Source organism: Aquila chrysaetos, chromosome 17, assembly GCF_900496995.4.
Source record: "Aquila chrysaetos chrysaetos chromosome 17, bAquChr1.4, whole genome shotgun sequence".
In the NCBI taxonomy this organism is placed as follows: domain Eukaryota; kingdom Metazoa; phylum Chordata; class Aves; order Accipitriformes; family Accipitridae; genus Aquila; species Aquila chrysaetos.
In genome coordinates, this window is record NC_044020.1 from 305,227 (window position 1) to 328,634 (window position 23,408).

General features: G+C 53.6%; 3 protein-coding genes across 6 annotated transcripts; 1 reads left to right on the forward strand and 2 right to left on the reverse strand.

The window, feature by feature from the left end:
• Positions 1-195: 195 nt before the first annotated feature.
• Positions 196-6,158, reverse strand: PHETA2 (PH domain containing endocytic trafficking adaptor 2). Of its 2 annotated transcripts, none has more exons than XM_030041297.2 (3): positions 6,079-6,158; positions 4,975-5,072; positions 196-4,444 (listed from the first exon to the last, which is right to left on the reverse strand). In XM_030041297.2, the coding sequence occupies exon 3, from the start codon at positions 4,438-4,440 to the stop codon at positions 3,625-3,627; it is 816 nt and encodes a 271-aa protein (XP_029897157.1). In that variant the 5' UTR covers positions 4,441-4,444; positions 4,975-5,072; positions 6,079-6,158; the 3' UTR covers positions 196-3,624. The 2 variants fall into 2 exon arrangements, with proteins under 2 accessions (XP_029897157.1, XP_029897158.1); XM_030041298.2 differs by having other exon boundaries at positions 196-4,447.
• Positions 6,159-6,533: 375 nt separating this feature from the next.
• NAGA (alpha-N-acetylgalactosaminidase) lies at positions 6,534-12,098 on the forward strand. Its single transcript, XM_030041255.1, is given in 9 exon segments — positions 6,534-6,723; positions 6,725-6,801; positions 7,432-7,606; positions 7,751-7,928; positions 8,190-8,284; positions 8,932-9,093; positions 9,574-9,771; positions 9,987-10,130; positions 10,404-12,098. Coding segments are annotated over 9 exon segments (1,317 nt in total). The 5' UTR covers positions 6,534-6,618; the 3' UTR covers positions 10,587-12,098.
• Positions 12,099-12,791: 693 nt separating this feature from the next.
• Positions 12,792-23,152, reverse strand: WBP2NL (WBP2 N-terminal like). Of its 3 annotated transcripts, none has more exons than XM_030041256.1 (8): positions 23,030-23,152; positions 19,517-19,625; positions 18,917-19,052; positions 17,304-17,396; positions 16,271-16,489; positions 15,735-15,854; positions 15,282-15,358; positions 12,792-14,374 (listed from the first exon to the last, which is right to left on the reverse strand). In XM_030041256.1, exons 1-8 carry the CDS (start codon positions 23,086-23,088, stop codon positions 14,327-14,329), a joined length of 861 nt encoding a protein of 286 aa, XP_029897116.1. In that variant the 5' UTR covers positions 23,089-23,152; the 3' UTR covers positions 12,792-14,326. The 3 variants fall into 3 exon arrangements, with proteins under 3 accessions (XP_029897116.1, XP_040974165.1, XP_040974166.1); XM_041118231.1 differs by having other exon boundaries at positions 17,304-17,417; XM_041118232.1 differs by lacking the exon at positions 23,030-23,152 and adding an exon at positions 19,819-20,788 and having other exon boundaries at positions 17,304-17,417.
• Between the last annotated feature and the right edge of the window lie 256 nt (positions 23,153-23,408).

Here is a 23,408-nt window from a genome sequence, read left to right on the forward strand (position 1 = left end):
ACACTGTGCATGACAATACATTACAGGCCTGAATCTGAAAACTCGGCCTCGGAAAAATGGAAGGATTTCATCAACTATTTTAACAGGATTGGGAGCCCTTGGTGCAGCTTACAACGGCTCCGTGTCAGAATCTCCCTCCCTCTTTTCAGGCTTCAATCTCTTTTAAATTCAAACATTCAGATTCAAGCATTTTTCTCTCATCACTTTTGCTTTATTATACTAAAGAAAATTCTTAGAAAAGGATTTGACTTCAGTACTTTAAGAAAAGTAGCCATTCAGCTTTAGTGTTCAGCTCCCCCTTTGCTAGGGAACCTGTTTTGTGCTGCCCAGACATTTTCTGTTTTTAAAAAATAGTAAGGGAAAGTGAAGGCAGGAGGTGAAACAGTCCAAACCTGAACAACCGGAGAAAAACAGTATGTGGCAATCATCATCAGCCTTATTTTGCTGTTGGGGACAATGTGCAGTGAAAACTCTCTGCTTCTCCTGTAATGATCTCTGCCTGCAGACAACAGAGAGGACGCTCCATTAGCCAGCTGCATGTGCAATCATCTCAGGAAGCTGAAATCCCGACCTTCTGCCTCAGGGCTGCTTCAAAGGCGCTGCCAGCACAACCGATGCTCAGCCGAGCTGGTTTGATAGCCTCCATCTCAGAGGAGGTGGCAGAGCAACCAGGTGCTTCCTGCCTAATGAAGCAAGCAGCAGTGGTCATTAAAAAAACTGTACTCCCATACAAACTTGGGCATGGCTCCAGTTATGGCTCTTTTTACTCACAAAAGGGCCATCCGGTCTATGTGAGCGAGCTGGCGAGGAAGCCCTGACCAAGCACATCCAAAGTCACGCAGTGCTTTGGAGACCTAGCAAAGGCCCAGGCATGGACAGCTGGGCCGAGCACAAATACTGCTCAGGATTCAGCCATTTTCTTCTCGGTGCTGCAGAATAAAACACAAAATTACGCCAAATGCGATCAGACAGAAAGCAGAGTGCAGCTCCTCATTTGCAGGATTTAGGATTTAGTTGGGATATGTACTAACGCAAAGGCAGGTAGTGTGGAAATTGTGGCGTTTGAATGGGACAGATTAAAGCATTAAATATAAGCTCTTTAGTAGTGTTACTAGCACAATCCTGGCTTATTAAAACAAACTAAGCTTCTTAAAAGTGAAACTGCCCTTAAATGAATAATACTGTTTCAGTACTGACAGAACTGGCTTTGATAATTTATTTTCCCTTTCAAGTCACTCCCGATTCTTGGGTATTATGTAGGAACTGCCATTACATTTTGATTTATCTTGGAAGTTAAATCTTTACCGTCAAACTGCCTTATGTAAGTCATCAGGAATATTCTTCTCTCTGTATTACCTTTTAAAAAAAAAACCACAAACCCACAGAAAAATGCTTGCCAAATCTGACCCTGGCCCCAAAATACCCATGCTCAGAGCGAGGAGGCACCAGGTGCTGCCATGCCCTGAAGCTGCTGCCCCAGCACGGGGAAGGGGACAGGTTCCCAGCCGGGAATGCTGCAGCCCTGAACAATTTAAGCAGCAGGTAGGGAGCCAGAGCTGGCCTGTAAGTCCAGCCAGCTGGGCTCCTGACAGAGCCTGGGCACTGGCCTGTGGCCACATGCTCCTGTTTTTTCCAAACTGTTTTCACTTAAAAAGGAGAACAAAAATAATCCTTCCAAACTCAAAGATCCTTGCTGTGAAGAAATACAGGCATGAACTGGAGAGACCTGGATTGCATCACTCATATGTGAAGGTTACACTTCCACTGCCCAAAGTCATATTTGTAAGATCTGATTTCCTGTAATATACCATCGAGCCATAATTAGGCAGAAGGCTGGAAGCTCGTTATCCAAAACTACCAGAGATATATTTTCAAAGGCACCAAGAGTTAATGGAAATAATTTGATTTCTGCATTGGCAATCTCTACTGGCTATTGCAAAGTATTAAGCTGAGTGTGTTTAACTCCAGAAAAGCAAATAGGTTCCTACCAGTCACTACCTGGAATGACCTCTTGCTTTCCTAGCAAGGCTCCTTAATAAAACAGGGCAATAAAAACAGGTTTAACACTGTTAGACAGGAAGCAAAAGACTGCTTCACCCATTTTTTCTGCTCTGAAAAACAGCCCTTGCCAAGAGGATAAGGGAGAAGATTTATAAATGCCATCTCCAGGGTGTTCCAGTCCCTGGACTCAGCACCCACCTACTTGTACCATCTGCCTCGTGGGCAAGGTTCCTGACCTACTGAAGGACAAGTCCGTTTCTGTAGCGAGGCGACAGGCGTGCCTCCCTGCAGCCCTCCTTGCCTGCTGGGAGGATGGGACACGCTACGGAGATCAGCCGAGTGATGCTGACGTGAAACCAGAGGGAAGCGCCGGTAGGTCAGGCGCTGGCTTTGGTAGAAGGCAGCGATATGGCTTTGACGCTAGAGAGGCAAGCCCAGACACTGCTGACAAGCAGTCAGTGCTACCTGTAACTCACTCCCACACCTTCACTTCTCTTCCTGGGACCAGCCCTCTCCTCCTCCCCACTCCTCTGCAGCCTCTCCTCTGACTGCATGGCTCTGCCAGGAGCTGGGCAGAGCCACGACAGTGAGAGAGGCCCTGCAAGAGTGCAGCTTTGGACGCCATCTCGGGCAAGCTGCCCAACGAGCTGGCTGAGCCCTATATGGCACTTTGCAGGAGATACAGTCTGCACAGAGGCTGAGAAATTCACCCCTGGCCAGGCAAAGAGGCTTTAGCGTCCCTGTTTTGGAACACGGAAGGCTTGAGCTGGAGATATTAACAGGCTTGGCTGCCACTCAACAGAGTCCAGATCAGCCCTGCGGAGCTCCTGCTCCTCACTGTTGCTTCAGATCATGCTCGGTGTCTCCATTTCAGCCTTGCTGCTGAGCTCAGGTGCCCCAAGAGATGGATGCAAGCCTGTGAAATCCACATCCTGAGGGATTTAGCAGGGAGGAGGGCTAGTGCAGATGAAAGTAAAAAAAATCGACAACATGAGAGCCCGGTGTTTGCTGCCTTGGCTGCTGGGCCAGCCACAGCCATGGCGGCTCTTGTCTGTCCTGTGGCGAGAGAGGCACAAGGCTGGAGGCACCTGCCAGGGCCAGTGGCTCATCGGAGGCATTTCCTAAGAGTCCAGCCTTATCTGCAGTGAAAGAGCAAAGGCAGAAGGGCTTTGGTGCAAGACCACAGACAATAATAAACGCTGACCTGTGCAAACTTCCACACTGAGAAACAAAACCAAAAAAAAGTGGTGAAGGAGAGGCGGGTGATGAAGCACCTAGTGTCCACCACGCCAGGACGGCAAGGGCCCAAGCCACTGGATGAGGTTTGTTGCATACGTGCCGATTTGGGCCCCCTCCACACCTCGTATCACCAGCAGAAGAGAGTTCAAAGGCAGCTCCCCTGGTACTATACACTCTCCAGCTGTATAAAGCGTCATGGAAATGAAATGTGAGGTTTGGGGAAGACCCGGGTCCCTCCCACACGCCCTGTGAAGCACACATGCACCACACACTCAGCCACCGACCAGGGCAGGGGGCAAGCAGTGTCGCTCGCTTTGCTCTTCCCACGTGGGAGACAGGCTGCTGGGCATCGGCTGGCCGGTGGCTTGCGCCCCGTGGCCCCGGTCACGGGTGTCCCCTCTTCTGCCTCTCCTGCCACTCCCGTCTCAGGGCCGCGATCTCCTGCCCATACCAGCTGTGCAGCTTGGAGAAGCAGGCCGTCTCCGGTGATACCGGGCTCTCTGGCATGGCTGGTGAGAGGCCGGGTGCTGGGGAACCCGCGGCGCCGCTGGTGGCCGAGCGCCGGCGTGGAGGCAGCGGCGGGGGCTTCATGTGCCCCCCGTCACGGTCGGGGCAGGCAGACCCTGTGGGGACACCACCACCACTACCCCACGTGGAGTAACCATTCTCCAGGACAGCAGGCTTCTCCTGGAGAGGCAGCAAAGCGGGGTTGGAGAGGTGCCTCTTCCTGCCGGAGGAGGAGGACCTCCGCGGAGACTTGCGGCAAGCAGCCAAGCTCTTGCAGGCCTCCTCCAGCTGCTTCTCCAGCTCCCTCACCACCAGCCGCATGTAGTCGAAGCTGGCCCGTGAGAGTGCCTTCACCCAGGCCTCCATGGCAGCCTGCCCGTCAGCCACCAGCACGTAAGCCCTGGCACCAGCATCATCGAAACGGATGGCGAAGGCGAACTCCTCGGCGGCCTCGCACAGCTCCACGGTGCAGCCCTCCAGCACCACCAGCCCCACGGGCTCCCGGCTCTCCCGCTCCTCAAAGTAGAAGAGGAGGTTGCCCTTGAGGACGAACCAGCGGCGCTGGTAGGAGGTGGCGTGGTGGTGGTGGGCATGGTGGTGGTGCCGCTCCACCCGCTTGCGGAGGAAGCCAGCGTGGTCGGCAGGCGAGTCACAGGTGGCGTAGTGGGCCACACTCCGCTCGTTCAGCTTCATCGCCCTGCTTAGGAGCAGAGGAAAAGAGGGGGAAGTTGTCTCCGGGTGAGGAACATCTCACCTGCCCCGCCAGGAGAGGCCTGATCCTGCCCCGAGCCCGCTGTGGCGAAAAGCAGCCCCGACTCCAGCAGCCAGTGCTGCAGGACAGCATCTAACCCAGCAAGAACCCCTGCAAATGGTAGGCTGGTTCCTTGCTGCTGCAGAGAGGAGGTCATCACCAGAGCCCCACCACCGAAACACCTGCCTTCTCTGGGGATGACAACACTGCTGCTTCGTTTCTTATTCCACGAGTGACCTACTTTCCTGTTTTTTTATGGGGCGCATCAAAGAAATTTGCCTTTGCGCCTGCGAGGCATTCATTTCGCTCTTTATTATAGGGCAGAAGGAGGGTGTTTTCAGACCCAAGGGCTCTGGGACCTCTGTTTGAGCACCCTCTCCCCGCTCCCTTGCTCCATGCAGGACCACCCAGCCCTCCTGGCAGCAACACCCCCAGCCCTGGCAGGTTAACCAGCAGTGGGGTGCGAGGTGCCGTACCGGCTGTGCGGGTCAGACTGCAACCGCTCGCCGTCTTCCTTGGGCAGGCTGCTCCCTTGCCGAGGGCCTCCGAAGCTTCACCGTGCCGAGCCCCATCCCTGGTCAGAAGAAGGGTGGCAGAGAGGGAGTCACAAACCAGGACAGCTTGGGACTGAAAGAGCAAAGAGCTGCATCGCTCCCACCCCAGGAAGCTGGGGCCCTTGGCGCACAGGAGCGGCCAGGGCCAGGCACTGCAGGCAGGTGGCTCTAGAAACCAGGGTGGCAGAACCGGTGGCACTTGCATTGGCTTTGAAGCCTGAGCCCCTTCCCGGCTCAGGGCAGCGCTCCTGTGGGTTTGTTTTTTGGCTCCTGTGGGTTTGGTTCGGTTTTATTAAAAAAACCCAAAAAGAGCTTTTGTAGTAGGCCCATCTATGGAGGCCCTGTGGCAGGTGACTCGGCAAGCCGGCGGGTCCCGCAGAAGGACGCAGCGAGCGCGGCCTCTGCTATTCTACAACTGCAAATGGATGTCCAGCCGCTAAGACCTCGCATACAGAAACACGCAGAAAACAAACCACAGACGCTGCTCCCCAGCCAGATCCGGGTGGAGGAAGCTCCCCGCTGCCGAGGAACCACCAGTACCGCTCCCGGAGCCCCTCTCCCCCAGCAGGGCAGGGCCAAGGACGAGGGGGCCCGGACCCCAGCTGGAAAATGGAGAAAGATCCCATCGGACGTAAGGAAACGCTGGTCCCGGCGGGTGTTTCGCCCTCGGCGCCGCACCCTGAGGGGTCTCCAGCCCCGCGTACTGCGGCTGAGGAGAGCCGGGGTGGCCGCCAGCCCTGGGGGGGGTGATCTGGGGAGGTGGTCCCGGGCCGGGAGTGGGTGGCCGCGCCTTTGTGTCCGTGTGTCTGTGTGCGCGCAGCTGGGCCGAATGTCTTTGTGTGCGTGCCTCTCTCTGTGTCTTTGCCTGCGGACCCCCGCGGCCCCGGCCCGGCTCCGCCGCCCGCTCCCCCCCGGCCGCCGCCCGCTCCCGCCGCCGCCGCCTCCCCGGCCCCGCCGCCCCCCGCCCCTCGCCCGGCGCCTCGCCCCGGCGGCGGGACGGCGGGCCCCGGCCCGGCCCCGGCTCACCTCGGGCCCTTCCTGCTCGGCGGCGCGGAGGGGCGGTGCGGGGCAGCCGCCTGCCGCGTCCCGTGCGGTGGATTTCTCCTCGCCCTCCCTTCCTCCCTCCCTCCCCCCTTCCTCCCTCCCCTCCTTCGTCTGCTGTTTTTTCCCCTCGCCCTCCTTGCCGCTCTCTCCCGCACCCCTTCGGGTACCCCTGGGCTCCCCCCTCGGGGGGGGGGGGGCTAAAGCCAGCCCCCTCCTCCCCCTCCCGGTGTAACTATTGGGGTGCAGCAGCCGTGGGGTGCCGGGGTGCCGGTAATGGGGCGCGGCAGCGGTGAGGTGCAACGGCAATGGGGTGCAATACCGATGGGGGGGGCGATACCAGTGGGGTGCAGCGGCAAGGGGCTGCGGTACCGGCGGCGCGCAGCGCGGCCGGCTGCGGCGCCGGGCCGGGCGGGAGGCGGGGGCGGGCGGTCAGGTGATGCGGGCGACTCCGTGTGAGCGGGGCCGGGCCGGGCCGGGCCGGGCGGGGGCAGACGGGAGGCGCTCGGTGCCCCGGCGGCAGCGATGGGGACGGCGGCGCTGGGCGGGCTGGCCCTGGCCCTGGCCCTGGCCCTGGCCCTGGCTCTGGCTCTGCCCTCCGCGGCCCTGGAGAACGGGCTGGCGCTCACCCCCCCCCATGGGCTGGCTGGCCTGGGAGAGGTTCCGCTGCAACGTGGACTGCCGGGCGGACCCCCGCAACTGCATCAGGTCAGCGGGGCGGGGAGCGGGAGGGGACCCCCCACCCCCCCTCCCCGGGGGGGTCCCTGGCAAGGAGGGGCTCGGCGCAGCGTCTGCCCCCCACCCCGGGGCTCGGCCTCCCCCCCTCCCTGCGAGGAGGACTTGTCCTGTGTGTTCCCCAGCCGGAGGGAACCTGCTGGGAACGCCGGGCTGGGGTCCGGGGTCCGCCCCGGGTGGGCAGAGGGGGTGATGCCGGGGCAGGAGAGGGTGGGTGGTCGGGTCGGACGTCAGGCCCGGGACGGCTCTGGCACCATCCGTGTCCCTGGGGCAAGCCCTGCGGCGGCGGGACCCCGGGGAGCACGGTCCATGGGAGGCAGGGGGCTCAGGTGCTGGGACCGGAGAGCCCCTGGTGCTGAAGGATGTGGCTGGGATTTGTGGGGTGTCAGGGAAATGCTTCTCCTTGGTGAGATCAATGAACGGGACACAGACGGGGTTTAAACGGGAGCCCTGGAGACCCCCCGTATGGCACAGGCCAGCCCTGCGGTGACCGACCCTCCAGAGCCCCCAGTTAGCCCTGAAGTCCCCTTGGCTACCTCAAGTGGTGGGGCACGGAGGTTGCAGGGTCTCAGCCTGCCATGTCCCTGTCCCCCTGACGTGCAGCGAGACACTCTTCTTCGAGATGGCAGACCGCCTGGTAGAGGATGGCTGGAGGGAGCTGGGCTACGAGTATATCAACATTGATGACTGCTGGTCTGCCAAGAAGCGGGACGCGATGGGACGGCTGGTTCCAGACCCCGAGAGGTTTCCCAGCGGGATTAAGGCTCTGGCTGACTACGTGAGTGCCTGCTGGGGACAGCGGGGGTCTCTGTGTACCCATGCCACCATGGCGGGAGAGCTGGGAGGGGATGGAGGAGTCTGGTCCCTGGGAGGCACCTCAGACCCCCCTCGACCCCTCCTTGCAGCTCTCCTCTCCTCGCAGGTCCACGCCCGAGGCCTGAAGCTGGGCATTTACGGTGACCTGGGCACCCTCACCTGCGGGGGCTACCCGGGCACCACGCTGGACCGTGTGAAGCAGGATGCCCAGAGATTTGCGGAGTGGGGTGTGGACATGCTGAAGCTGGATGGGTGCTACTCGTCAGGAGAGGAGCAGGCGGAGGGTAAAGGCTCTCTGGCCGGCTGGCATTTCTCTCTCGCTGCTTCAGTTGGGGCAGCTGGCCGTCCACAGAAATGCTTGGCCAGCTGGTTCTTCCCTTGCATCTCCTGTTGCAGCTCTTGGGCAACGAGGGGGGAGTTGGGGTGCCCTAGAGCTGGAGTAAGGCAGGAGGCCAGACTGGCCTGGGGTGCCCCTGGCCGGGTGGGCTGGGACGCAGGCTGCTGCCAGCTGCCCTCTTCACCAGTTGTCATCTTCTCTCCCTAAGGCTACCCAGAAATGGCGAGGGCCTTGAATGCCACAGGCCGCCCCATCGTCTACTCCTGCAGCTGGCCAGCGTATCAGGGGGGGCTCCCCCCAAAGGTGAGGGTTGTCCCATCCAGTGGCTGTTTCCTGTGTTCCCTATGCCCTGGGGAAACTCTTGCTGGAGCTGCAGGAACGGGGTGCTACACCCCACTTACTGCTCCACCCCTGGTAGGATGGGGCTGCAGGTCCCTGCAGGGGACGTGGCCTCCCTGCCAGGCATCTGGGAATACTTGGGGTTCCCAGCATGGCTGGGTGATGGGAGCTTGAGGGAAGAAGGACCTGGGGCAGGCCCTCTCCAACCCCACTCAGCTGGTGTGGGGTTGATCCTGACAGTCTGTTCTTCTGAGACAGGTCCTGTCTGGTTTAAGTGCTTGAAATAGGATGTTCTTTCTAGTAATGTTTCTTGAGGATTGATTGCATGTATTTGTTTCGTCTTTCACCTTCTGAGTCAATCCTGAGCTGCCCTCATTCTTGCAGCTGATCATATTTCCCCCTAGCCTCTGTGGTTGTTTTGCCAGACATCTATCATACTGAGATATGCCCAGTCATAGTGGGACGTGACTCTGTCCTCCTTCATTACACGATGTTGCCCTTCTATGCATCCCTGTGCTTTGCAAACACCAAACATCTTCTGGCTGCTGCTTCTCCCCAGCTTGCAGACCCCATCCTTTCTCCCTCTTGCCTGACCCTCTGCTCCTCTCCAGGTGAACTACACCATCCTGGCAGAGGTCTGCAACCTGTGGCGTAACTACGATGACATCCAGGACTCCTGGGACAGCGTGCTTTCCATCCTTGACTGGTTCTCTGCAAACCAGGATGTGCTGCAGCCAGCAGCTGGTCCTGGCCACTGGAATGACCCGGACATGGTGCGGCTGGGTGGTGGGTGCACTGACCCTGGCTGGGGATGGGGATTCTCCAGGGATCCCTTTCTAGGGGCCCAGCAAAGGAAGAGCGCCAGGAGCAGGAGCCCTTTTGCTGCAGAGAGGCAAAACTCATGTTTCCACAGCTTAGCGGAGGGCAAAGCCTGTGGTTGCAACAAACCCTTCACTGCTTGAGTATGCCTGTCCTGTTGTCCAGGTGTCCCTGTCCTTCCCTGCACAGCCTGAGGGGGGAAAGTGGTGAAGCGAAGGGTGTTAGTGAGTGCATTTGAATGTGTGCTGATGGCTCAGCACCTAGCAGAGGTGGGATGTCCTGGCAGTGGTAGGCTGCTCGAGGGGAGGCAAATCATGTGTGAGGTTTTCCATGCATGCTTCCCCCCAGCAAGCTGCAGCGTCACCAGGTGTGGCAAGCAGACCACTTTCTAACCCTTTTCTGCCTCTCCTGTCTTTTCCCTCTCTCCCTTCCAGCTCATCATTGGAAACTTTGGCCTTAGCTACGAGCAGTCCCGCTCCCAAATGGCCTTGTGGACAGTGATGGCAGCTCCGCTCCTCATGTCCACGGATCTCCGCACCATCTCCCCAAGCGCCAAGGAGATCCTGCAGAACCGCCTGATGATCCAGATCAACCAGGACCCCCTGGGAATCCAGGGGCGCAGGATTGTCAAGGTTAGGGGGAAGGCGGACGTGTTTGGGAGAGCAGACAGGAGCAGCACAGGGGGTCACAATAAGGAGGGAGAGGGAGGCGATGCAGGGAAACATGAGCAGGACAGTTGTGGGAGCTGGGGACCTGCTGGCATAGCAGCCCCACAGGGCAAGGTCAGAAGTTATGGGCCAGCACTGGTCCCGGCTGCTCTGCCTCACCCACCCATTCCCACCCCTAGGAGAAAACCCACATTGAGGTGTTCCTGCGCCCGCTGTCCCAGGCTGCCAGCGCCCTCGTCTTCTTCAGCCGGAGGACGGATATGCCCTTCCGCTACACCACCAGCCTGGCCAAGCTCCACTTCCCCGAGGACGCCGTGTATGAGGTGAGCCCCACTAGCACACTGCATGGTGGGGCAGCCCCTTGGCACCTGGATCCTCCTCTTTCCAGTTTCCCCTGTTGACACCCTGTGCATTTTGGGGGGGGGGGCAAGGACTCCCACTCCCTGCCTCCAGGACGAAGGGGCAGCCACCCATTGGGTTGCCCTCCTGTTGCCCGCTGCTGTGCCCTGTCCTGCCATGCCATGTCAGTGACCATGGCTCAACCTCAGGATGAAAGGTCTGTGGAAATCCTGGTAGCCACCATCTCTCTCTTGTAGGTACAAGACGTGTACAGCGGGAAGATCATCAGCGGCTTAAAGACGGGAGACAGCTTCTCGGTTGTTATTAACCCCTCAGGGGTGGTGATGTGGTATCTCTATCCCACGGTGCTCCCAGCGCAGCCCTGGCACCTTCTCAGACAGCAAGCCCCCAGCGAGGGTTTCCGCCCGGTCCTCCTGTGATGAGGCTCAGCAGATGGGAGTGTGGGTCAGTGCCGGGGTGAGCTGCGAGACCCTGGGACACGTGGCTCTTCACTGCACAAGTGCCTTTCGCTGGCGTGCCCAGCAGTGCTGGGGAGTGACCATTCCTCTGGTGCCAGCTTGATGATGTTTACTCAGTCTGCATAAAGCAGGAATTCTTGTTACCCACCTCCTAAGGGTGCGCAGAGCATAATTCCTCAGTGATTGCAAAACCCTTTGAGATCCTCCTGTAGAAAGATGCCATACAAGCAGAGTCCAGCCACTGTTGGAGTTTTTGTCAGCTCTGACACCTGAGCACTTTGCTGCTTTGAGCTGGGTACCACTGACCACTGCAGAGATTGTCTGAGTTATACCTGTAGAAGGGCTTCAGATGCTTTAGTATCTTCTTAGGGTAGTGATTCCCCCCATGCATGATGGTGTTAGTCTCAAGGGTCAGACCTGGTCACCTTCTTTCCTTTGCTATAATCAGCTTGGCTTAGAATAAGGGGCTGTCAATAGGGCTGCACCCTTCCCATGTACCCTCCGCAGGACCAAGAGCTCGTGGAGACATGATGGTCCAGTGCAGAGAGGCTTTGCTTGCAGGCCCGATTCTGCTGCCAGGATCCTGGAGGCCAGCACTACTACAGCCTAGCATACATGCTAGCATTGTGTTAAAACCCCTCTGGTATCAGTTTACAGAGCAGAGCAAAAACCTCCATTGGCCATACACAACCCCAGCAACCTTGCTGTAGTATAGCACCAAAAACTGCAGAGCCGGTGTGTTGTACACGAGTGGTGTCAGGAAGATGCTGATGCTCAGTTGAGGTCATTTTTTGAGTTGGGAGATGGTCACAGGTGCCTCCGAGCTGCAAGCTGCATCCTGTTCTTGCTCTAGCAGGAAATTCCCGCTGAAAGGGGGCTCAGGCCCTCCTCCAGCAGGCTGAAGTCTCAGGGTTTCTCAGGGAAATGTTTCTCCTTCTCCCAAGGGCAGCTACATCCACAGCTCCATCCTGAGGAGGAGCCTGCACTAATAAACTGGAAGTGAATGGCCAGACAGACTCTAAACCCCTCAACTGCTTCATCTTCGTACAGTGCACATCCTATGGAGGAGTTTTAGGCAAGACATGGCCTACCCCAACTGCCCAGACAGGGGTGCAGCATTTGTGAAGATTGCCTGTTAAGATTGCAGCCCAGGGAGACCGACACAAGATTAAGCCTCTGACTGGGGAAATACCACATTTTAGATTAGGCAAAAAAAAAAAAAAAAAAAATCCTATGCAGATGCTGGAGGGTTCCTGGTCATCTGCCCACTCTGGTTCCTCCAGGACCAAATGGCTGATTCTGGCCACTTCCAGAAACTTTCTCTGAGTGCAGCGGCAAGATACTCAAACACGATACTTGCAGTGCTAACAAGAAAGGATGAGTGCGCCTCACGTCTGTATACAGGAGCTGGCTTTGTTCTTGGGGAGTGATTGAGCCAAATTAATTGAAATAAAGGGGAAGCAGGTCACAGGCTCTCTGTTTCATGTTTATTCAGTGTTGCTAGCCATAGCCACTTGGTTCATGTAGGACTACAGGCTCATTACCTCAAAACAGGAACAACTACGCTAAGAAATAGAACTGGTTTCCTGTCAGAGACTGATGCAGAGTAGGAAACGGCTCTCCAGTAGTTACATCATGTTCAGGAGGGCGACAGCGTTCCTTGGCACAAGGGGAAACAGATTTTACAGTCCACAGTTAAGTGCCATTTTCCTTTACCATATATTTATTTTTCCCCCAGTGGAAAAAAAATTGGCTAGCGAGGCATTCATCTTAAAGACAGGCCTTCCCTCTGGCAGTAAATGTACATGGGAGAGGTGCTACGAATATAGCCATAGTGAGTAGTAGGGTGGTGACATGGCCCCTGCTAAATGCAGTGTTGTGCCTGCTCCGAGGACATGAACATGTGCCAGTTTGGGGTATCTGGGCAAAAGCAAAGGCACAAACCAGCCTTCCATCGTCCCCAGGCAGCAAGAGGACGAGCCCCACCTTCTTCTCTGCCCCCAGTTACGTGATTCCAGATCCAGCTTAGCCATGTACCAAGGAGAGAGGACTGGCCCACAGCCAACCCAAGAGAACACCACCAGCGGCTGTCATTTGTTCCAGCCTGCTGTGCAGTAAGCAAGAACGAAGGTCAGCACAACACACACACAACAGTGAACAGGCAGCTAAAGGTATCAACACTCCTGTATTAAAGTGCAGTTCAAAAAGTTACAAACATTCCTGGTTGATTTTTTTTTTTTAAATACAGAGTTATTAGAATATTCTAACTCAGACTTAAAAGGTGTTTATACATAAGGAAATTTACTTCCCTCCCCATGCAGGGCTGCTTCAGGAATTCACACTTGCACATCATGCAAGCCTGACTTACAGGAGAGCCCTGGCACACAGGAAGTAAGAGGGAAAACACCCCTTCCCCTTCACTGTGAAGGTGGGAAGGCTGTAGGAAGAAGTACAATCACCCCATATGTAAAGGATCACAAGGGTCTCCACCAGACTAGAGACCCTCTCTTCAGGGCAGGTTTAATGGCACTATGTCCTAAGGAAGAAGGAAAGGCTGAGGCTGAGCAGCCAGTCTCTGCGAGAGAGCTGAGCATTAGTAACATCCACACCAGACAGTGATTCCCAGCTAAGAGAGGGCACTGCACCCCTAAGCAACCCAGCCCCAATATTACAGCACCTACCCTCCCACGCTGCTCAGGTGTGGGCATACACACACTGGCTGTAGCGGCCCAAGGAAGAAGATGAAGGCCAGTTGTCCCCTGCGGAGCTAGCACGCAGCACAAGCTTGCTCAGCAGAGGGAGCCAGGGCTGTGGGACCTGCCTCCTGACAAGGCTAATGCCAGGTCATCTTCCTAACGTAATGTATTTTGCTCCAAGGCAAACAGCCCCCTGTGCAGCACTTGACTCCATTACGCTTGAAGAACAGCTGCTTGACACAGGATCATTGCACAGATATGGGACCTGCTTCTGGGAGAGGGAAAGGAAGACTGATTCACATGCCTGCCACTATCAGCTCACTGCCCTGCAGCACACCTTTGTTTGCTTTTCTATTCAATGTCTACAAAGGCAGGCTGACTGCAACCCATCTCCTTCCCTCTTGCACAGCCAAACGTTTCCATGTCTCTTAGGATGCACTTCCCAAGTTCATTACACCATGACTGTTAGTCCAGGACATGAAACACACTTCCAGCACAATACAGGATTTCCAGAGTCCCGTCTCACGCTGAGCTGTGCCAGAATTTAAAGATATTTAACACCTTTCTGGGGCACCCAAGGGTCTATGCAAGGAACCTCATGGCTCTCTATACCTTCCCCCTCAGATGGTGCTTCAGAAGAAGTCAAAAGTTTGGCATTCCAAGGAGTTCTACTCCAAGATCCCAGAGCCTTCGTATTTTAGTCCTAGATTAGTCATGTGGTCTACTGGTGGTTTAAGAAGTCCATCTCTCTCCTCAAGCCAATGGCAGAGCAAAAGGTTAGTGCTTTGCCCCCATGATATAAAGCAAATAAGCAGGAAAGTGCTGTTGTTCCGCCTTGTATTGCTACTGACATAATGTTTAAGGAGGGCAGGTGCTCAGCTGCCCAGCACTACATACATTGTATATATACAAAGAGACCTAGAGATATGCTAACACGAGGGGTAGTAACAGCCAAGTTGTCTTCAGGGAGAGACAGTGTGGGAGGCTGGTTGCAATTTCCTTCTGTTAGTTGTTCTTCTTATCCTCAGGAGGTGCATAAGGAGGTGGCTGATCCTGGAAGGAGATACAGTAGAGTCAACAACCCCACTCATTTTATGATGAACTCTTCCCAGGCGTTCCCAGGCTTGGCTTACAAGAAATGACTGCTCTTCAGTGAGCTACAGACAGAGCCAGGTGCTGTGTTTTAAGCTGTCGTTTCATCACAACATTCCTCTCTAGCACCAGTTATGCTCCAGGATACATGCTGCCTCCCATAATGTTTCTAGGGAAGGTCCCCTCAAAACCAGGTAACAAATGGTCTACTGCAAATAGACCATTTAATCTGTTTTAATTGCCATCCTCCCTTCACTTCCAGGACTTTGTCTCTGTTGATGTTCATAGCTCTGACCCAGCAGACAGCAAGCCCCTGGGCTGAGGGCCAGCTTTGCTGCTCCATTGGTCTCCAGCCCACCAAAGAGCCACGCGAGGCAGTGAAGGGCTCAGGTGGACTGGCTGTCATGTACCAGATGTAGGCTCCAGCCTACCTACCACCTGCCACTGACTGAACAGTAAAAGACCTCCCCATCTCCATGCAGCCCAGAAAAAAATGAAAGAGAAACCCACATGCTCTCCTCCTTAAGCGACCTGCTCTTCTTTAACTCTCCCCACTTCCAGGCCCAACAGAAGCAGAGAGCTCTGTGTGTTCTCTGTGCCCATGCAAATTTGTTATACCTTTAAGAGTAAGACAAGTACCAAATGGCTGTTAATGGATGAATCTTAAGGCCCTCCTCCTTTCCCAATTGAGGATTTAACAACCCTTCTTCATGGGACCAACGTCCACACCTCCCTCCCAGGAAAATGCGTACTTTCTGTACATGTTCAATATGAAGGCATGCTAGACTTTGCCAGGAAAGCAAACTGCTGCCTCTACTAGTGACAGAAGAGGGAGCAGGTACACGCAGACCACAGGCGCAGCACTCACCATGGGCATGTACACATTGTGTGGGTTGGCAGGGTTGTAATATGCACTGGATGCAGCTTCCATGGCCTTATTGCCCCCTACAAAGGAAAGGAAAGAAGCCATATTACATGCCTTAGGCAGTGGCCCAAGCCCCAGAGCCTTCTCCCAGCCATAGCTCTTTTGAGGAGGAAACAAATGTCCAAAGAGCCAACAGCAACTGCAGCAAGCTGGGTTTGAATTCAGAGCAGTTCAGGAAAGCTGCAAGCTGGCTAGAGCTGACCACAAGCTGTGCAGCACACAGCCAAGCAGCTCCCCCCGCGCTCTGTTACCTCAAATAATAGATCAAGATGACTTTGAGCTCCTGCAACAACAGCAGCTTCCCCACCCCATGCTGTTCCCACACCACCACCCACAGCCCAAGCCCCCAAGCACCCTTTTGCAGCTGGACCCTGGTAGCCCCCCAGTCCCACTTACCTGGCATCCCTGGGCCCATCCAGGCTGGGGGAGCTGAGGGTCCTGCAGGAGACGGCCCGGAGTAGGGGGGAGGAGGTGGCACATACATGGGGTTTGTGTTTGGAAGTGGTGGGTAAATACCTGAAAAAGATGATGCCGGATTGATGCTTTGGACCGTGGCAATGGGACACAGGGGAAGAGAGCTCGCAGGCCCAGCAGCACATTAGCCCTGGACAAGAGCAGTGGTGAGGGAAGCTCTACAGGCTTGGCAGGGATGCAGACAGCAGGGATTTGACATTTTGCTAATGCCCATCATGCCAGCAGGCAACAATTCCCTGCCAAGTAGCAGCAGCACAGTTTAGAAACCACATCTTCTCCTCCCATCCAGCTGCAACTATAGAGACACATGGGTGTGATCAACAGCATGCAACAGATTTTTGCAAGGACAAGGATCCTTGATGGAGACAAAACTACAGTAACCCTCACCGTACCATTGTGATTTCTTTACAACTAACAACAAACACACCCTGCCAGTCATCATTACACAACTTCCAAACCTGGAGTCTGGGCATATGGATATCCCATGGGCTGTGGAGCAGGTCCGTAGGCATTCATCGGAGGTGGTGTATAAGGATACGGTCCGTTTGGTGGTGGAGGAGCAGCATAGCCCCCTGGTGCAGGTGAATAACCCCCGGGAGCAGGTGGGGCGGGTGCATACCCTCCAGGCACAGGTGTATAGCCATAGCCAGGGTTCTGGAGAGGAACGCCACTGGAAGCTAAGGAGCACATGTTTAGTAAGCCAGACATCCTTTTGTTACAACTAAACATACAGAATAAAAGGAAAATAGTCCTGTTCATGCAGCACCATCTCCCTTAATCTAAATTCACTATACAGTCCTGGCACAGTACTGCGCTTGAAGAGCACTAGCATCCTCACTGCAAGTTCACAGGGTGCTGAAGGAAACCAGCTGCAAAAACACTAGCTATCAGATACCACTCCCATCACAGAGCTCCCACTGCTGCAAGAAAAGACCATTCTAAAGCAAGTATCAGCAGGGAGGTTCTTCCTTCTTTTTAAACTTTCTTGTCAGAAAAAAGAAGTGTACATTTCTAAATGCACATTTCTTTAAAAAGAAAACTTTCTTGTTGAAAAAACATGTACATTTTCCCCCCATTTGAAAGTTTTAAATAGAAGTCATTTTTTAAGATTTCTTTTTCCCCTTCTCCAAACGTGCACATTAACTTCCCCCATCTCACTTTGCTATTATAGAACTGAGCTGAGGGTAGGCAAGTGAAGCAATTTTTCACCATCACGTATTTCAGTTTTATTCCAGGAGGAATAAAGTTCTGTAGAAAAAGGTGGTGCACCTCAGAAGCACAAACTGCATAATATTCTGATTGCACAAAGCACTAAGATGAAACAAAGAAAAAGGACTGGAAGGGAAAACAAGAGTTCCCCTGGAAAGAGGAAAAAATACATTGCTGTGGAATAGTGCATAGGGTACCCTTCTTCCCACAAAGTTCAAGAGCACTATTCTCTAACTAGCTCAGCCAACCATGGGGGAACTGCAGTCTCTGAAAATCCCTTACCATTAGACGCAGCTTTGAACATCAGCTGTCCAAACTCAATAGCTCCTCCACTGTTGAAAGTCAGTTTAAATGTCCCCTGCCCTTCCCAGCCACCTAGGAGAGAAAGAATTAGAACTGAAACAGACTATTAACCTCCTCAGTAGCAGTCAAGACAGGAAAACAGTTAATACTCCAATTATTTTTTGATTCTTTATTTCAAAACTGTTTTGAGTCCTATTGCTAGGGTGAAAGAGTCATGGTGTTGCTATCAGATGTCCCCCAAAATAGTATCTCAAGAGGATGAGGAATTTATTTATTTACCCTTTAAAAGACGATCCCCACTATAATTATGTAGAAGCAGCCTACTCTAGATAACTGTGTTGTTTTGTTCTTTCCTGAAAGGTTTAGTGGAACGTAATAATGTACACAATGTAAAGAAAGAACACTTAATTCACTGAGGATTTTAACTGAAAGCCCTCAAATGAAGTTTTTTTGCTGACCTCAGTGGACTACAGATCAGGATCTGCAACTCAAGCTAGGATTTAAATGAAATGCAACATTTTTAATCTCTTTGACCCACGGAAGTTCAGACAGATTATAAATGCAATTTTTCAGAAATAATTTAAGTAGGCAATGATATTGCAAGATAAGTAAGAGTGCTTTGTTTTGTAAGGGCTTTTTTGGTGTTTTTTTTTGGGGGGGGCGCATTGATTTTGTGGTGTTTTTAGACAAAAGATGTCATTCAAATAAAAGATTTCATAAAATAAGGTTTATCTTCCTTGTCTAACAATGAAGTTAGTAAAAGTAGAGATAGTCCCTTGGGGACAAAGTAGAAATAAAGTACAGAAATATAATAAAACAATCCACCATGGATAAAGTCACCCCCTTGGAGATTCACCTCTTTAAAACCCCTCTCTTAGTATGATTTCAGCCCAAGAACATGGGCTGATCCACAATCCCCAGAGGACCCAGTCACTTTAAAACATTGTTATGAGCAGAAAGCAAAAGCATAAGCTCTCCAGATGCCATCAAAATGCACATAAACGAATTCCAGGGCTCAAGAGGGAAGAAATCTGAACCAGAAGCCTTCTACTTAATCCCTGCAGTTCCCCATGCTTGGTCATGACCATCACTGTAAGTCTTACCACAGTTTCATCATCAAATTGGGAACAAAGCTGAATCAACGACACACAGCAGCATCCTAGATGCACACAAAGGCACCCAAGTTGTTAAGTGGCTACTGACCTCCAGAAAACAGAAGTGGTTGCTTGTTCTGTCTATCAATACCAATGACTGCTGACTTGGTCACTTACACCCTTCCAGGTCAAAGACAGGAGAACACAAGCACAGGCAGAAACCGAGTAAACACGACATACACAGCAAGACAGAAGTTACAGCATTAAACAAAAGTCATCCTGTGGAAGTCAGTTACTAGCTTTGGAGGCAGAAAGTAACACAGAAGCAGTGCCTTAAAGTTCAGAAGACACAAGTTGCCTCAGCGTGGACATGCTAGCTATACTGGCACAGCTACGCTATCTGTCCTTCCTGTGCACATAAGCCGTCTATCTGATGTTCAGCAGAAAAGGACTTGTGACACTAGGGAAGAGTTCAGTCTACAAAGCACGGGCACATACCTCCTGCCTCCGCCTGAATCTGTCCTTTGATGTAATTGGCAGAGAAAACAGGCTGCTCGATTGAGCATCCTTTCACCAAATAAAACGGCATCATGAAAGACAGCATAGGATCCTTGCCCTTTGACACAAAGATCATCTGCAAGACAGGAGGGAATGCCTCTGAACTACTTGAATTAGATATAAAGGATGGTCATGGAGTTTCAGGTGTAGCAGCATTCAAAAAAGGGTAACTTAACTCCTAGTATCAGTATGCATTGTGTTATTTCACAGCTTTAATACTGTGGGATCCCAAACAGATTTGATGGCACATGGCTCACTCGCCTGAAGCATGTATGTTGCAAAATAATATACCACTTAAAACCCACATGCACATTTATAGAGTTTTATTGTTCTGCTTTTTAAGGATAAACTATGACAGTTTTCAAAGAAAGTAATATTGACTGACACATTATATGAAAAATATTCTCTAGACAGTGATTTCCAGGACTGCACGTGCCTTTGTAGGGAACTGGGATTGTGACACAGGCACCTACTAGGTTTCTGATCTGAAGTCTACAATATCCCTTGAGAAAGACGAAGCCCTGCTGGCATCAGACTTACCCTGTAAGGAGTGAGATATAGCATCCCTTTCTTGGTGCCTTTGAAGGCTTCAGGCTTGCCCGTCACGTCACTAAAGGAGAGCTCCACATCTTTACACTGTTTGAGAACACTACAGGAGGAAATCAGACAAATTGGAGAGACAAAGTCAGCAACGGCTCTGACACACACCCCCCCATCACACAGGGAGTGGAATAGCATGCCAGAAACTCTAAATATTATCCCAGTTCTGATGTGGGCCCTGCCATTTTTCCTTTGAACAGAGAGGGATGATTTATGCAGAGTGGAAGAATGCATACTCTCACCTGTGAAAACCCCTGCTCCTCCTCCACAAAGGGAAGCTTTAAATCAGCTTCTCTTTCTGTCTCCAAAACCACCAGACTGGGAATTCCTCTCTCTGCTTGAGAAAAGCCTCAGCCCAAAGGTCAGGGCACAGAAAGGGTTGAGGTATCTGAAACTACCTCCTGGAAGCCAAGGTATCATCTCAGAGCAAGCCTCTCTCTCTGCGCCCATGCTCAAATCCAGGACTGGCCACCACACAGGAATACAGCACTGCTCTAACACCGCACCCACTGTGCAAACTGAGGAAGTTGGTTCACTAATACCCTCACTGCTGACCCTGCTTCACGTGATTTAAGTGTTTGTACTAAACAGCACCATGCTAAGGCACAAAACGAGGAGCCAGTAATGTCACCAATAAGGTTATTATTGTTGGATATCTGTGGGAACATTAGCAAAGTTTGCTAATGACACAAAGCCAGATGAGAACTGTGAACACTGCAGGGTCAGTGGTATGGAGGTGCCTGAAAAATTACATATATTTTCAGGAAAAATGAGAGTCAACTTGGGCAAGCATGTCACTGAATATACAGGGCAGATCCTAAACATACCACCTAGTAAGAAAATTTGCAGAATAAACAAAAAAGCCTTGGGGGTGACAAGCTTGTGGAGTGTTACAGTGGCAGAAGAATCTGAGGCATTTTATGGTTCAAGAACATGGAAAAAGAAAACACAAAACCCTAACCCAACACAAGCCTGAAGAGGCCAGATCTAAAGTAATCCTTATGTATTCTGATCAGCATATTGTAGAAATCAGATCAAGTCAGGAAATTGCAAAATTATTGGGGTAAGGGAGGAATTGGCAGGGCCACCGTATCAGAAAACAACCAAAAGCCCTGTAGTTTCAGGTCATGTGCTCTTTAGGGAAAAGAAAAACATAACAGTATAGATGTAGCTGAAAACTGCTGCTATCCAAGGAGGAAAACATTAAAAAGTCTAGCTTTAATGAGAAAAAACCAACCTTATCAAGAAATTCTACTGGGATATTACTTCATAGCTGAGCTAGATGCAGATTCTCAGACTGGCTGGGACAACAGACTGACAAGGCAGCAGAGCTCTTTCCATTTCCAAGATGGAAAGAGGAAACACTTCTTCTAAGCTAAATAAAACCAAGTCCTTGTGATGGGTCGACCCTGGCTGGATGCCAGATGACCACCAAAGCCGCTCTATCACTCCCCCCCTCAGCTGGACAGGGGAGAGAAAATATAACGAAAGGCTCGTGGGTCAAGATAAGGACAGGGAGAGATCACTCAACCAATTACTGTCATGGGCAAAACAGACTTGACTTGGGGAAAATTAACTTAATTTATTACCAATCCAGTCAGAGTGGGGTAAAGAGTAATAAAACCCAATCTTAAAACATCTTCCCCCCAGCCCCTCCCTCCTTCCTGGGCACAGCTTCACTCCCAATTTTCTCCACCTCTTCCCCTCCAGCAGCACAGGGGGACGGGGAATGGGGCTTGGCGTCAGTTCACCACACGTTGTCTCTGCCGCTTCATCCTCCTCAGGGCAAAGACTCCTCACTCTTCCCCTGCTCTAGCGTGGGGTCCCTCCCACAGGAGACAGTCCTCCACGAACTTCTCCAGCATGGGCTTCCCACGGGGTCACAGCCTCCTTCAGGCATCCACCTGCTCCGGTGTGGGGTCCTCCCCGGGCTGCAGGTGGAGATCTGCTCCACCGTGGACCTCCCTGGGCTGCAGCGGGATAGCCTGCCTTCACCATGGTCTTTCCCACGGGCTGCAGGGGAATCTCTGCTCTGGTGCCTGGAGCACCTCCTCCCCCTCCTTCTTCACTGACTTTGGGGTCTGCAGGGTTGTTTCTCTTACATGTCCTCACTCCTCTCTCCAGCTACAGTTTCTGTGCCCACCACAACTTTTTTCCCTTCTTAAATCTGTTATCCCAGAAGTGCTACCACTATCGCGGATGGGCTCGGCCTTGGCTGGCGGTGGGTCCATCTTGGAGCCGGCTGGCTTTGGCTCTGTTGGACACGGGGGAAGCTTCTAGCAGCTTCTCACAGAAGCCACCCCTCTAACGCCCCTGCTACCAAAACCTTGGCACACAAACCCAATACAGTCCTTGACAGCTTGGATCTTACCAGAATACTTCCTCAACCATGTCCTGTACCAGCGTTTCACGTCAGTTTGCCTCACTGGAAAGAACTTCTATGTAGTCACTGTAATGCTTACTCCTTCCCTGCTACTCACACAAGCAAATAACACACAGCCACCACCACTGGGCGTCATGAGGCTGCTGAACTGGTTTACACCCACATGCCCATCCAGGGCTGTCATGGGAGAACTGTGCACCCTCTGGAGCCACGCTGCACCCACCTGTGACTAAGCAGCACCTCAAAGAAAGGCTTGAGGTCAAGGATAGAGAGATCTACTTTAAACCAGCAAAAGCTCTCCACGTCAAAGGAATTCCCTGACCGAAGTATCAGCAGGCAGTTACAAACTCAACATTATTTGTAGCATATTTTTTAAGCGTGTTTTTCCTATTGTTTACCAGCCCCAAACCAGCTCAGTGATCCTTTCTGGACCTCTGGTTTCTAGGATTTCTCCAGCCAAGGCCAGGGTGCTGGCAGCACCCGAACCACACCAAAGCAAAGCCCAAGCCTGTCCAGCTGGTCTGTCGATCCCCACCCGGGGCGAGGGCGGGTGTCAAGCAGCTGGCTGCGCCTTCCGAAAAGGTGTGATCCTCCCGTGTCGAGGAGGGGACCGGCTCCGCTTGGGCCTCCCCGCTGACAAGTTTTCCTTGCTTTGAATTCGGGCGGTTAAGACTCCTACCGTAAGTGGTTTCTGCCTCTCTGACATCACTAACCAGCGGCACGACATTAAAAAACCCCAATTCCTTGTCTTTTACAGGCGCTGCCAGCTCACCCTTCACGCGGGGCGCCGGCCGGAGCGGCACGAAGGACCACCGAGCTGCAGCAGGGAACACGGGGCGGCTCTGTCGGGTCCAGCCAGGCCCGCTCCCCCCGCGCCTGCCCGGCCCGCTCCCCCGCAGCCGGGGAGGCCGCTAATAGCGCAGCCCCCGGGCCGGGCCGGGCCGGGCCGCCCCCCACCTCCCACCTCCCACCTCCCACCTCCCATCGCCGGCCCCGTCCCAGCCCCGCTGCGAGGAGAGCGGGCGAGGAGAAACCGCAGCCCCCACCGTCCCGCAGCCGCCCACCGGTACCTCTCGGCATTAGGGATGACGACACCACCCTCCTGCGAGTGGTTCCTGTTCAGCGCCATCTTGCCCCCGGTGGCCCCGCCTCTGACCCTGTGACGTCATTCGCCGCCCGCGCCCCGCCCCGCGACGCCCCGCCCCTCCCCCGGCGAGGCCTCCCGGCAGGCGGCGGGCGCGAGGCGGAAGTGACGCGGCGGCGGTTGTCAGGTGACGCAGGGTTTAATGGCCGCCGGCGCAGGGGACGCTACAGCTGGCGGTACCGCCCCGGGCACCCCCTCCCTCCTCCCCGTGAGGGGGCCGCGGGGCAGCCCCGGCGTCCGGTCCGCCGAAGGCCCGTCGGCGGCCGCTGGGGAGGGCCGCGGCCCGGCCCGGCCCCCCCCCCCTC

Coding starts and splice junctions, on each gene's coding strand:
- PHETA2 (XM_030041297.2), bottom strand. CDS start 4,440: ATGAAGCTGAACGAGCGGAGTGTGGCCCACTACGCCACCTGTGACTCG.
- WBP2NL (XM_041118231.1), bottom strand. CDS start 23,088: ATGGCGCTGAACAGGAACCACTCGCAGGAGGGTGGTGTCGTCATCCCT. Junction 16,490..17,303: donor GTTCAAAGCTGCGTCTAATG/GTAAGGGATTTT, acceptor TGTGCTCCTTAG/CTTCCAGTGGCGTTCCTCTC. Junction 14,375..15,281: donor ACAATGTGTACATGCCCATG/GTGAGTGCTGCG, acceptor ATCTCCTTCCAG/GATCAGCCACCTCCTTATGC.